The following is a 13675-nucleotide window of genomic DNA, read 5'->3' as shown; positions in this document are numbered from 1 at the left end:
CCTCGCCTGGAGCACCGTTCGTATATCACCGACAGGTCCTTCTGTGTTGCAGTTGACGATTACGTGTCCTCTACAGTATGAGGTCCCAACCATTATTAGAGTATCTCAAGGACAAAAAGGAATGGTAGGTTTTAATGAGAATAAATCGGAGGTTATTTCCTTCCGACCCTCTGACACCGCAAGCCTGCCACATTTAAATCTTGGTCCACTGAGCCCATTTATCACCAACGGGGTCAAGACACAATGAAATGTGTCCTCTGCTTTTAACCATCACCCTTGGTGAGCAGTGGACAGCCGTGACAGGTGTCCGGGACGGTGCTTGGCTTAGTGGCACCTCGGCGGCTCAGGATTCACACCGGCAACCTTCTGATTACGGGGACGCTCCCTAAACCGCTAGGCCACCACCGTGTCTTAAAAATGGACAGTCAGATCAACTTGGTGGTACAAAAAAAGCTTTTTTTCAGCTACGGCTTAAAAGCTATTTTAAAAAGGCATGACTTAGTCATACATGCATTGATTACAACACGTCTTGATTACCGCAATTCTCTTTATGCAGGAGTAAGACCGTCTGCCTTATTTCGCCTCCTGCAAAATGCTGCGGCACGCGTTAAAACTTCTACAGGCAGGTACCAACACATCACACCCGTTCTGTCTTCCCTTCACTGGCTCCCTGTGCGTTTTATAATCGATTTTAAAATCCTGCTTTTAACCTGTACATGTTTAAAATGGTCTTGCTCCACCCCACCTCTCCAAGATACTTCAGCCTCATGACCACAAAGGTCTGCAGGCCAGCACACATTAGTTGTCCCAGAATCGAGGTTAAAGCTCTGAGGAGTTGTGGCTCCTAAGCATCGGAATGAGCTGCCTTTAAATATCAGACAGGTTTCTTCCCTTCCTATTTTTAAGTCACTTTTGAAAACCCACCTATTCTCACTGGCGTTTACTGATCATTGAACAATCGGTTTTATGGATAGGAAGTATCTTTGACTGCTTTAAAAAAAATTTTTTTATTAATTTTGATTATTGTTTTATGCTTTTTATTTTATGAGTGTACAGTGTATGAGTGTATGTTTTAAATGTGCTTTATAAATAAAATAAAATAGATGGGATTGGATTGGATTCAATTGCAAAACTTTGCTGTTAGAGTTTTAAAGGAAGTTAACACTATGCCTTACCCGCTGACCTAGACGGGACGTAAGACTTAGTAAAAGTATATTGGAGACAGGTGTGTTGTAAAAAAAAGATAACGTGAATAAAGTGAAGTGATTGTCACTTGTGATACACAGCAGCACAGCACACGGTGCTCACAGTGAAATTTGTCCTCTGCATTTAACCCATCACCCTGAGTAAGCAGTGGGCAGCCATGACAGGTGCCCGGGGAGCAGTTTGTGGGGACGGTGCTTTGCTTAGTGCCACCTCAGTGGCACCTCAGTAGGCCACCACTGCCCCGAATGGGCTAACCCTTAAACTAAAATGATGTACAGACATGTTGTGCATTCTGTTTGCTTCCTAGCCTGTAGTAGACTGTAATAAATTGATGGAAGTAATGACGGACGTAGAAAGGTGTAAAACGCCCTCTGGTCACATTTATAAAAGTTTTTGCATGACGCTAGTTCTGGCTGTGTTGTGGCCAATTTTCATCACTAGAGGGAGCCATGAAATCATTTAAGAGCAGCTCACAATCAGCACAGTAAATTGTGGAAAATATTCTTACAACTACTAATAACAGTTACAATATTACTACTAATAATCATCATCATAAACATAATAATAATGTTTTAATTTCCTGTTTGTACACATGCATTCAATTCAAGAATTATTTGTCACTGACTGTTTTAATAAAGTCTTTATTACTGCAGTTCAGCTGGTAGTGACTTGACCTCTCCAAGGTTATGCGTACAAATCATGGCTCAGACCTTGTGTGCGCAAGGTTTTGTGAGTTATTATTATCATAATTAAAAAAATTGTGCCTTCCAAAATCATTGTGAGTTCACAATATACTTCATGTGACCTCTGAAACAACCTTTAAACAAACATCCGTGCATCTCATTGTCAGTGTCAGAGGTAAGTAGCTCACCTACATATGTTTACCTAGCTTAATTGTGGTCTTGTGTAGATTATCACAATATGCACCATCATATTATCAGGCAACAAATCTATCTTACAGTTCAGTAAACATGTCAATTTTCTTTCTTTTAAAATTACCAGGAAATTTCACTGACACCCGTCCAATGTCTCAGACTACAATACACATCCACAATATAAAATGTACAATTATTTATTCATAATAATTAAACAGGGAAAAAAATATTCCTTCACCTCATTCTTTTTGAGGAGCTTCTATAAATGTAAAGGTGTCCTGTTCAAAGCTCACAGACAATGTAATCAGTCAGTGGAGTGTAGATGGCAATTAGCAGAGCTGAGACAGAACAGATTAATGAAATGCCCAGTACTGCTTTACAGATAAATATGCAAATATGTTATGTTGTTGCCTACGATCGGTCATGAATGCGATCATGCAACATACATGACACATTTCAGGCAGACACATTTCTGAAAATATAAATTAGGAAGGAATTGATGAACGATGAATTTAGCTATGTGCACATCAAAGGAATAAAAAAACTTTATAATAACAGGGGCCTGCTGAAAGTTCATGTGTAGTTACTGTTCATGTACAGTTACTGTTTTATCATAAATATTAGCATCTGTGCACTGTCCTGAAGCTTTTTCACCCAAGTGGATGAGAAGGATTAAATGTTTTATGTAAAACAATTTGCCTCAGACCTTTTGCACTTGACTCATCTATTGCCATCACAAACTGTTTTATCCTTTTATCTCTTTAAGGCGCTCTTCACTGCCATGACAAACACAGATTCAGGGGGGATTATGGTCCAACAGCACAGTTCACTGTCAGTTGAGGGCAATGATCACAATGACATGTCCTCCGGGGTTTGCTGATCGTGTAAATATGCTTTACTTTGCCTCGATTGGTTAATTGTTAACTCGCTTCGTTACTAAATCACATTTACACCCTTGAATTACTGACCCCCCACTTGTAAATACTTACTAAAACCTTACTAAACCTCCACTTACTAAACCTTCATTTATTCACTTCACTAAAAAGGAGTGTTAGCATGACACTGAACCAGGCCAACACCAAACACATAGAGCAAGTCACTTGGAGGTCTGAGGCCAATACACTAAGAAATGCAAGAACGTTTTGTGTGTGAGTTGTTATTCGTGTATGTAAGGTCCTACACCAGCAGACCAGGCAGACAGACCATCTATGCAGAATGTGCAGCCAATCTCAGCAGTTGTCACCAGTATCTTTTCACTACTGTCAACAGTGTAAAACCCAGACCTCCACACTTTATGTGAAGTATGAGGTCGAATCTGTGGTGGGTTCATCTCTACAAAGACGGGTCCCTCTGACACTCGCTTGAAATGTCGAAATGCTTTTTGTTTTTCGTGCACCAGGCGAGATATGCTGCATGTGTGGAAATCTCAGGCTCTGGCAGGAATGAGCCAGATTTGTTGAGGAAGGGAGTGGATTGTGCTCCGCTGTTGTAAAGCAACAAGTCATCCATCACCCGTCTGGACAGGATCACAGAGAAGTCACTGGCAGAGAGCCGAATGTGCTTACAGTGCGGCCCTGAGCACCGGAGGGGCCGCGGCCCACAGTTACATAATTGCGAGCTTCTGCTTCAGTCCTACCGCATGTGTGTTCATACTTGCTTCAAGAAGCATTCAAAAGAGCTGGTACTCCAAAACATGCAAGGAAGCCTACGCAAGGTAGACAGAGATTTGAGGAAAAGCAACCTTGACTCCCTCTCTCATGCCCTGCCTCTCACTGCCACCATATTGCAATAAACACAGTCCTTAATACACTCTGCTGATAACGGAATCAGTGTAGCAGAGCGGCAAATTTTCCAGGATGGGATCCAAGTAGGTGACAGTACTTTAATAATAATTTGCCTCGAGATCTTCGTCAGTGTCGGGCAGTCTGTGGCTGCACACGAATCGAGGGTGCCAGATCGGCACCGTCCAATCAGCTTGCTTCACTCAAACAAAGTTTGTACTGTTAGCACTTGTTCTGACATGATTGCATTATGAAATTACTAAAATGATGTAACCACCGGTTTGACGACGTCATCTAATGTTCAAAGTGTCGTACAGATGTCTTAAAGCAGTAATTTTGTCATTTATATACACTTGCACTTAATTCCATTTCTCTCCTATAATATGAACCTATGAATTTTTCACTATCGTTCGTAACACTTTTGACCTTCCTTCCTGCCATGGTTTCTTAGTGAAGCCCTGACTTCAGCAGCCCTGTTTTTTTTTTTTTTTCAACATTAGTTAAACGGGCAAAAATCAAATCCTTGAGACGTTTTCGTTCTGAAACGAAACGACGACCTCGTTCTGATAAAAAAAAAAAAAAAATCGGTGCCACTTTCGTACGCGACCTCGTTGCGGTGTTGTTGCTGCCGAACTGTTCCATGCCGTTCAGGGCGCAACACACGTGACATCAACTCCCGCAACAGACGCCGCGAGCGCACGGGCGCTTCTGATTGGACAGGCGCGCCGCTGACGCGCCAGAGTGGGCGTTCCCGGCGCGGCCGAGGTCAGTTTTAGGCCACCGTCCGACACCCGAGTCTGCAGATCCGCTCTGTGCGCCTGAGCGAAGCTATCAGACTTGCAGAAAATGAAGTTCGTAAGATTTCTGATGAAGAACGCCGCTTTGGCAAACGTGCCAAAGCACATAGATCACTTCTCCAAATTCTCCCCATCGCCTTTATCAATGAAGCAGTTCTTGGATTTTGGTGAGTATGCCATTCTATGGCGTTTTTTTTTATGCAGGCAGAGTTATGGAGAATAATAAAAGCGCATTACATTCCTGTACGTGGCTCACAGGTTCCACCAACGCCTGCGAGAAGACCTCGTTCGTCTTCCTCAGACAGGAGCTCCCGGTCCGACTGTCTAACATCATGAAGGAGATCAACCTCCTCCCCGACCGGCTGCTGTCCACCCCATCGGTGCAGCTCGTCCAGAGCTGGTAATCAGAGCACACACGCTCACACGCACACAAGGAATTAGATTTACATTTACATCATTTAGCAGACGCAACTTACAATCAGTAGTTACAGGGACAGCCCCGCTGGAGACACTTAGGGTTAAGTGTCTTGCTCAGGGACACAGTGGTAGTGGTAGGCTTCTACCACCCATTTGGCCTCTCAACTAAGCCAGTACAATACAATAGAAGACACAATATTACACATAATTCAATAGAATACACAATAATACACATAATACAATAGAATACACAATAATACACTAGAATATGCAACATTACACATAATACAATAGAATACACAATAATACACATAATACACTAGAGTACACAATATTACACATAATACAATAGAGTACACAATATTACACATAATACAATAGAATACACAATTTTACAGATAATACAGCAGAATACACAGTAAAGAATGTTGAGATGCAGTGGCGTTTTAAATGTGATGAGTTGAGGGGGGTCCGGGGGTCTCAGTAATGTAGCAGGGTGGTAGTAGCCTAGTGGGTAACACACTTGAACCAGAAGACCCAGGTTCAAATCCCGCTTACTACCATTGTGTCCCTGAGCAAGACACTTAACCCAAAGTTGCTCCAGGGGGGGGGGGGACTGTCCCAGGATAAGGGCGTCTGATAAATGCTGTAAATGTAAAAGTGTGTCGCGGTGACGTAACTGAACTTTGTCCTAGTTCCCCGCCCCCACGCTTGTTTTCGAAGGGTTGCGTGCGCTTTTATACACGCATATAGAAGGAACGCGTGGAAAACGTTGCATGCTTATTCGTGTATTATAAACCTTTTTTTGTGTGTGCATCTGAAGCCATTGCCGTTGGCTGCGGAATTCCGACGTGCTGCCGCGCAAATATCCCACGGAGCCCGAAAGTTCCCCAAAGTTGTTTACTCGCGCACGTGGCCGCGCTTCCCGAAACCCGAGACGCGCGTCCCCGCGACTTGTTTTCCAGCCGGACGCCTGGAGGAACGCGGAGTTCTATCCGGGAGGGGTGACGTCCTCCGCGTAAACTCTCCACCACGTTACACAACCGACTTCTAGGAATAGAAAGAAGTGTTTTTTTTATTGTTTATTATTTTGATCGTTTCATTATGAATCACGCGAGTCTTGAGAATGTGATCGGTGAAAACGATTGACACGATAAAACAAAACAATTAATAATCATCAGTACGGATTTTTATTGTTCATTTATGTCTATTTTATTTTTATTTAAAAAACAGTGGATCCCGTGACGCTGCAGTGAAGGCTTGTTTTTCCTCTGTACCCCAAAAGGGAGTTTTTGGAATAGGGCCAGGCTCCACAGTTCTTGGAAGTACGCTGTTTACTTGGAAAGGACACGGTAGAACGTTTTCGTGCTGTGGTCAGTCTATAAGCATGTGATTATGGCCTTTACCACAGGCAGCTTGTAGTCCCTGCATGGAAAAAATGGCAGCGTTTATAGGAACTAGTAAAAAATTAACATACATTTTGATTTAAGATCTATATTAGATGTACATGCTGTAAGGTGCTAATAAGTTCCCCCGTCCCTCGGATAGGCCATGCTGTTTGCTGGCACACATTAAATGTCGGCCCTCGTGCGGCACTACTACTCACCGATGGTCGAGTTGGCCTTTTTTCACTGGCGTGCCTGGCTGGGGTGAGAGCATCAGGTGATCAGATTCGTCCGATGTAGGGGAAAGGTAGAGGGGTGACTGAGCTGGTGCCACCGGCGTTGAGTGGCATAGTCTGAAATGCTGGAAAGGTTCCACTGAAAAAGCAACCCGCTCGTGATACCCCTGCCGGCCTGGCTAACCTATTGCCTATTTTTATTTATAGGTACATCCAAAGCTTGTTGGAGATTATGGAATTCCTTGACAAAAGACCAGAAGACCACACTGCTTTAGAAGAGTGAGTTGGGTTTTACCTGTATTTTAACGCACAGTGTCATGTGGTTGCACTTTGATCATGTGGTGTTGTCCATCTTCACTCAAGGTTTTCCGACGCTTTGGTGACCATCAGAAACAGGCACAATGATGTTGTGCCCACCATGGCCCAGGGGGTGATTGAATATAAAGAGGCCTTTGGGCACGATCCTGTTACCAACCAGAACATCCAGTACTTCCTGGACCGTTTCTACATGAGCCGCATCTCCATTCGGATGCTCATCAACCAACACAGTGAGTTACATTTACATTTATGGCACTTAACAGACGCCCTTATCCAGAAGGACTTACAATCAGTAGTTTCAGGGACAGTCCCCCTGGAGACACTCATAGGCTATTACCACCTGTTTGGTTTAGTCACCTAAGGTTGTTTTTTTACTGCACGACTGGAAATAAATCACAAATGACTGGAACCCTTGAACAGAAAGCAATGCAAAAAGCAATTTTTTTGTAGTATGGTTTGTAGTACTGTTTCGGTCATGCACATTCAGTGACTAACAGCCTTCTTATGCAGCTTGTTTGATTTTCGTAGAAGACGCTGCATTAATATGGCCTATCTGGGTTTATTGGTTTAGTGCTTTTGCACCTTTAGACCAGTGTAGCCGAGAGGGACGCCTCCCCCCTCAACGCTCGCCCCGCTTGCATCCAATGCATCTGTCAGCACAGAGAAGCAGTGCTGATCTTTAGACTTGTTTTCCCCCCCCACAAACAAATAGTGGCGTAACACTATTCATCACGGAGGCCAGACAGACAGCCAGGCCAGCCTGGACTTGGGTGAATTAATCACCCGGGGTGCTGACAGACCCAACGTACCTCGGGCAGCCACACCCCGCCCCCGCTCATGGTTTCTCTTGCGCTTGCAGCACTGATATTTGGCGGGACCACAAACCCAGCTCATCCTAGTGTCATTGGCTGCATCGACTCCCTTTGTGACGTCCCAGAGGTGATTCGAGGTAAGCGAGCGTGGCGACGCGTGCGACTCCTCCGTCCAGGCTTTTGCTTGTCGTGACACTCACAGTCCGACTGTTCTGCAGATGCGTACGAGAGCGCCAAGATGCTCTGTGAGCAGTACTACCTGGGAGCGCCTGAGCTTGAGCTGAGGGAAATCAATGGTAAGTGGCCCACAAACCTGCTGTGTTTACTGCTTTTAGTTAAGCGTTCCTCAACATTAGTATGCAAAACTAATCATGGTTTTTGTTCTACAGCCAACAGCCAGAATCAGTCCATTCAAATATCCTATGTTCCTTCTCATTTGTACCACATGCTTTTTGAGCTGTTCAAGGTAAGAAAACGGTCATTTTTCGCAGCGGTTTTATACCAAGAAAACATCTGAGACATAACATTTAAACATTTTTTCACACCTTTAGAATGCAATGAGAGCTACTATTGAGAACCATGAATCCAGCAAGACACTTCCTCCAGTTAAAATTTTGGTGGCCCTCGGTGGAGAAGATCTTACGATTAAGGTAAGTAACCCCATCCCATTGGTCACAACCTCATTTCCAAAGCACCAACAAATATATTAAGACTCATTCACTGAAATGATGCACTCTGGTGCGTGACATGCCACCTCCTGTCACCGCCATTGTTCTTTTGGCCTATATCGCGATCGTTGTCTTACATAATGTGCAATTAAACACCATCAATCTGTGCTGAAGTGTTAATCCCAGCTCGTATTAATCAGATTGAGTCAGAACGTACAACCATAATTAGTAACAGCTTGGTGCCAGTGACCTTTGCTCCAGTTGGAGAATGTGAGGCAGAGTCTGAGTAACTCTCCGAAGAAACTCTGTCACATGGATGCTGCTGTTTTTAATGCACTTAGTCAATCTCAGTATCTCAATTTGGGACTTAAGGGCACTAGTTCTGATCATTTGTTCCCCTGATTGTTTAACCTAACCCTGTTATTTCCCACCGTTTTTTTTTGCAGCTGAGTGATAGGGGTGGTGGTGTCCCATTCAGGAAGATCGAGAGACTCTTCAGTTACATGTATTCGACAGCCCCCAGACCCACAATAGGCAACCACCAGCGAGCCCCTCTGGTGAGTGTAAAATCTCACACGCCTGTTCTTAAAATAATGACCTTAATCCACTTGTTCTGGTGGTGTTGGGGTTATAGGTGACAGGATTAGTTTTATTTCATAATGCTTTTGTCTTACCATAGGCTGGATTTGGCTATGGGCTCCCTATCTCTCGCCTGTATGCCCAGTACTTCCAGGGAGACCTGCAGTTGTACCCTGTTGAGGGCCATGGCACGGATGCTGTAATTCACCTGAAGGTATGTTGCTGTACCACGTACTAAAGACTGGTCAGTGTGATGGTCAAGATGCCACCTTTAACCTCTGACCTCCTCCTTATCAGGCTCTGTCCACTGACTCAGTGGAAAAATTGCCGGTGTTCAACAAGACCGCCCTGCGTCACTACAGAGTTAGTCAGGAGGCTGACGACTGGTGTGTCCCCAGCAAAGAGCCTCTGGACCTGGCTGTGTATCGGGTTGCAAAGTGATGGTGCACCTACCCTGCCAAAATGACATGGCACCAAGCCCGGGAACAAAGGGGCAAGATGGAGATGGGACCTACTTCTGATTTAAACTCAGGAGACTAGCCTTGCTGGAAGCCTTAAGTGGTATAATGAAGAGCATGAAGGACGGTGGACCCCCTCCAAGTGTGTGTTGCTCACGTAGATGTTGTGATCATTTAGCCAGTTTTTCAGAGGGCCGAAACCCTCAATCCACCTGCATGGCCTGAACCAGCCAAGTCGTTGTTCTTGAAGAGAGGAGTGAAAGCTAAAGCACTTGCTAGATTAGACCCTACTAATTAACCTGCAGTTGGTGGAGATGGTCGGAGTGACGGAGCATGGAAAGCTGAAAGAAGATGGGATTTCAGATGTAAGACTATCCCATCACTATGTGTGTGTTTAGAGAAAGTGTGTAGCCCTGATGCATCCATGTGTTTGGTGAATAAGAGCATGGTCAGAAGATAACGTGTTACTTCATTTATATAGTATGAGAGGATTATATAGTCTGAGGATCATGGGACGTCCTGATGTGTTAGGAAAAGGGTTCACCAAGGGGGCAAAGTGTCTGTTTTGTCCAAAAACAATCACAGCTTTAGTCAAAGATCTTAACCTATACAAACTTTAGACCTGTTGCACCCACTTTTGCTTTTATTAGAGGTGGGTGGAGAAAGTAAGAAGGGAACAAAGACTGCAAATTCAGTCTTTAAATTATGATTAAAAACAATAAATTGTGGCCCCTTTGCGTTTGCCCGACAAAGATTTTGCTCTGCCTACTGGTGGAAATAAGAGAATCTCAGTGGGTCCAATGTTAGTTTTCACATTTTTGTATAAATGACTCTTTGGTTTGTAATATGGCTTGAAAATTAAGAAATACTATATTTTTATACAATAAACAAATGAAATTGTAAAGGTCTCCCTGCAGTTCCTTTTACTTGAACACTCATATTAAGTGTTATATATTATTTGCTATGCGTTTCAGATTTCTGTCAGTAAACTTTCATTACTGAATGTAACATGGTGGGTTAATAGCGAAAGTGAACATGAAATTCTGAGACATTAACAATAATGAAAGAATCCAGTGTGCACAAATTCATTTCACAAAGCAGAAGTGACTCCAGGGTTATTATTGGGCACATCTGAGCCAGACCCTGTGACTAATCTGACAGATATAGCTCATACGTGACTAATAGAGGTCGTAAACATTATTGAAGGTTTATTGAAATTAGTCCCACAAAACTGATGTAAGGATGTGTACGTTAGACAATGTGCAGTTAAATTATTACTAAAAGCAGTGGACAAAACGTGGAAATGTAAAAGCTGTTGTGCCTAAATTACATTCAATAGTTCACACGATGCCAGCGAAGTCAACAGAAAGTTGAATACTGTATGTGGACGTCAAGGCGGGACATCAATAATGGATCAAGGATTATCAATATCATAACAGACCACATAAACAACAGAGATAAGGAAGGTTATTGTCGGTTTATGACTCCACTTCTGGCCATTGTGTGGGTGGTAAATAACAAGAGCTTTAATAAAATAAAAAGTTCAGTGTGATGAGAGGCCCAAATTGTGCATCATTCATTGAATTCAGAAATGATGACACAAACAACTGAGAGTGCAATGAAGACAAGGCTATTTGTGTTGTATTTTTTTCCAATTGCTATTTTAGTGCTTCGTGTACGTGGTGGTGCCAGGGGGTGAAGGGACTTTGGCCCACCAGGGAGCACTGAATTTCATGCCCATAAATCAGGGCTGTATACTGGCAGACACGCCTCAGCGAGATAAGAGGGTACAGCCATGCGGGCCATGGATGGAGACTGACGCACACCTTATGTAAGCTACCCACGTTACCGGAGACAGGAAGCACCAGGACAAATTAACCTGTGGCTCCTGTGCCAATGGGTCAAACATGAGGGGGGGTAAGGGACAGACCTGGGATGGTGCCATTGGTCTAGGCCAAGGTTTGTTCATTCAACACGCAGATAGAGCAAATGATTATTAGGACATGAAAGTAAAACAGTACAAACTAATGTCTTCTGGCATGATTATGGTTGCTGAATGTTTGCTCACGAACAAGGACTGGCAAGCAGAGTTTTGGGGGGAAAAGCTCCCAATTGCCTAAAAAACGAAAAATTAGAAGTCAGTTACCATAGTTCCATGATATATTAAATGGGGGTTCCTTTGAGGACACACTGCAATGGTAATAACATAATAACTAATAGTGCTATAACTTTACTACCAACCTACAGCTCACCAAAACCGATTTGCAGGGTTGATGCATTTTTGCACCACCATAGCAGTACATGAGTTGTGTTCAATTGCACATTTACTCTCACAATTTCACTGATCACTGTGTTTTCAGCACTGTGCATTATAAGACTTCCACAGGCATTACTGTTAGATTCCTGCTGATAATTAACTTGATTGGTTACTGTGTCTTGCATAGACCCGCGAAACGTCCGGTCATCATTTGATGTAATATTAAACAACAAACCCTAAAAGCCAAAGAAGTTCACAAAACCGTTCAGATTCCACTGGAACATTTATGGATGAAAGAAAAAAACAGAATGCTGGTGTAATGCTTGCTGCACGGGTTCCTTGCTGTTCTCCAACTGGTCCTAGTAAACAAGCGTCATTATCAGGTGCTGAACGAACCGGACCCTAAAATAAGGTGTGCTGTCAGGGGGTTTTGCGTCACGCTTTTTGGCCCCATGTAAATTTCCTGGAAGTTTCCAGCAGGACAAATGCCATGCATGCCTGTCTGCCACCCACCCTGGCATGTGCGATGTTTGCCCCCGACAACGAGTCCCTAAACTGTGACATCTGTGACAATCCTTGTAGAGCTCTCCCTCATGTATAATGTTTACCAGGAGTGGCAGGGAACAAAAACACATGACACCGTAAAAGAAATATGACCTTTAAGAATCATCTTACAGTAGTAGGCCAGAGGTGAACATTTGCCTCTTAATCGAGGATATACTTAGAACTTGCAATTCACTGGTCAAAACAACCAACACTTAAAAAAACAAGATCGACATTTAAATAAAATTATTGTGAAAAATGATTGGTATTTTATATGACTGATTTTAAGTAGGAAGATGAAGTGTATGAAATTTCACAATTTCTTTGTCATTTTTTCTTTACACACAGAGGGGTAGGAAACTGCATCCTAGTTAGTCCTGGCTAGTTATTTAAATTTTACAGCATTTATCAGACGCCCTTATCCAGAGTGCCTTACAATCAGTAGTTAAAGGGACAGCACAGGAACTGTTAACAACTTTCACTGGCAGCAGTATGACTTCAGCCTGCTCCATATCTACAATGCAACACTTTGTATAGGCTAAGCACATTGTTTGCACTGCATATAATTTATTTGTCCTAATTAGTCATATATAAGATCCCAACTGTGTAGTGCCTTTATACAATACCGGCCAAAAGTTTGGACACACCTTCTCATTCAATGTGTTTTCTTTATTTTCATGACCATTTACATTGGTAGATTCTCACTGAAGGCATCAAAACTATGAATGAACACATGTGGAGTTATGTACTTAACAAAAAAAGGTGAAATTACTGAAAACATGTTTTATATTCTATTTTATTCAAAATAGCCACACACTTTGCATACTCTTGCCATTCTCTAGATGAGCTTCAAGAGGTCGTCACCTGAAATGGTTTTCCAACAGTCTTCCAACAGCCCCTTTGTCTTCACTCTGCGGTCCAGCTCACCCCAAACCATCTCGATTGGGTTCAGGTTCCGTTGACTGTGGAGGCCAGGTCTCCACTACCAATGTAAATGGTCATGAAAATAATGAAAACACATTGAATGTGAACGTGTGTCCAAACTTTTGGCCTGTACTGTATGTTGTATTTCGCCATCAGCAGCCAGATGTCTGCTGAGGGCCAAATGAGCAGATGGCACCTCCTTGTGGTCAGTATGGAACCTGCTACGTTGTCAATGCTACACCTTCGGTGTGTTGTGCGTTGTGTACATCAGGTCTGCTTTAAGTGCTTTATATAAAATACACAACATATGTTAAATATAAAAATATAAAATATATGTAAAATTCCGAATGTCAATGCCTGTCAAATACTTACAAGTACCTACAAGTAATATCAGAACTGGGCCATGGACAAACGAAAGA

The 13675-nt window shown here is 43.1% G+C and overlaps 1 protein-coding gene across 1 annotated transcript; it reads left to right on the top strand.

Moving 5' to 3' along the window:
- The first annotated feature begins 4646 nt into the window (after nt 1-4646).
- On the top strand, nt 4647-10436 carry LOC114793412 (pyruvate dehydrogenase (acetyl-transferring) kinase isozyme 2, mitochondrial-like). Its single transcript, XM_028985151.1, has 11 exons — nt 4647-4826; nt 4918-5059; nt 6905-6976; nt 7061-7245; nt 7875-7964; nt 8046-8123; nt 8217-8293; nt 8379-8477; nt 8942-9052; nt 9175-9288; nt 9372-10436. The coding sequence occupies exons 1-11, from the start codon at nt 4709-4711 to the stop codon at nt 9513-9515; spliced, it is 1230 nt and encodes a 409-aa protein (XP_028840984.1). The 5' UTR covers nt 4647-4708; the 3' UTR covers nt 9516-10436.
- The last annotated feature ends 3239 nt before the right edge of the window (nt 10437-13675 follow it).

Source organism: Denticeps clupeoides, chromosome 7, assembly GCF_900700375.1.
Source record: "Denticeps clupeoides chromosome 7, fDenClu1.1, whole genome shotgun sequence".
NCBI classification, from domain to species: domain Eukaryota; kingdom Metazoa; phylum Chordata; class Actinopteri; order Clupeiformes; family Denticipitidae; genus Denticeps; species Denticeps clupeoides.
The sequence above is the reverse complement of the archived record's forward strand: the minus strand, read 5'-3'. Positions and strand labels throughout refer to the sequence as shown.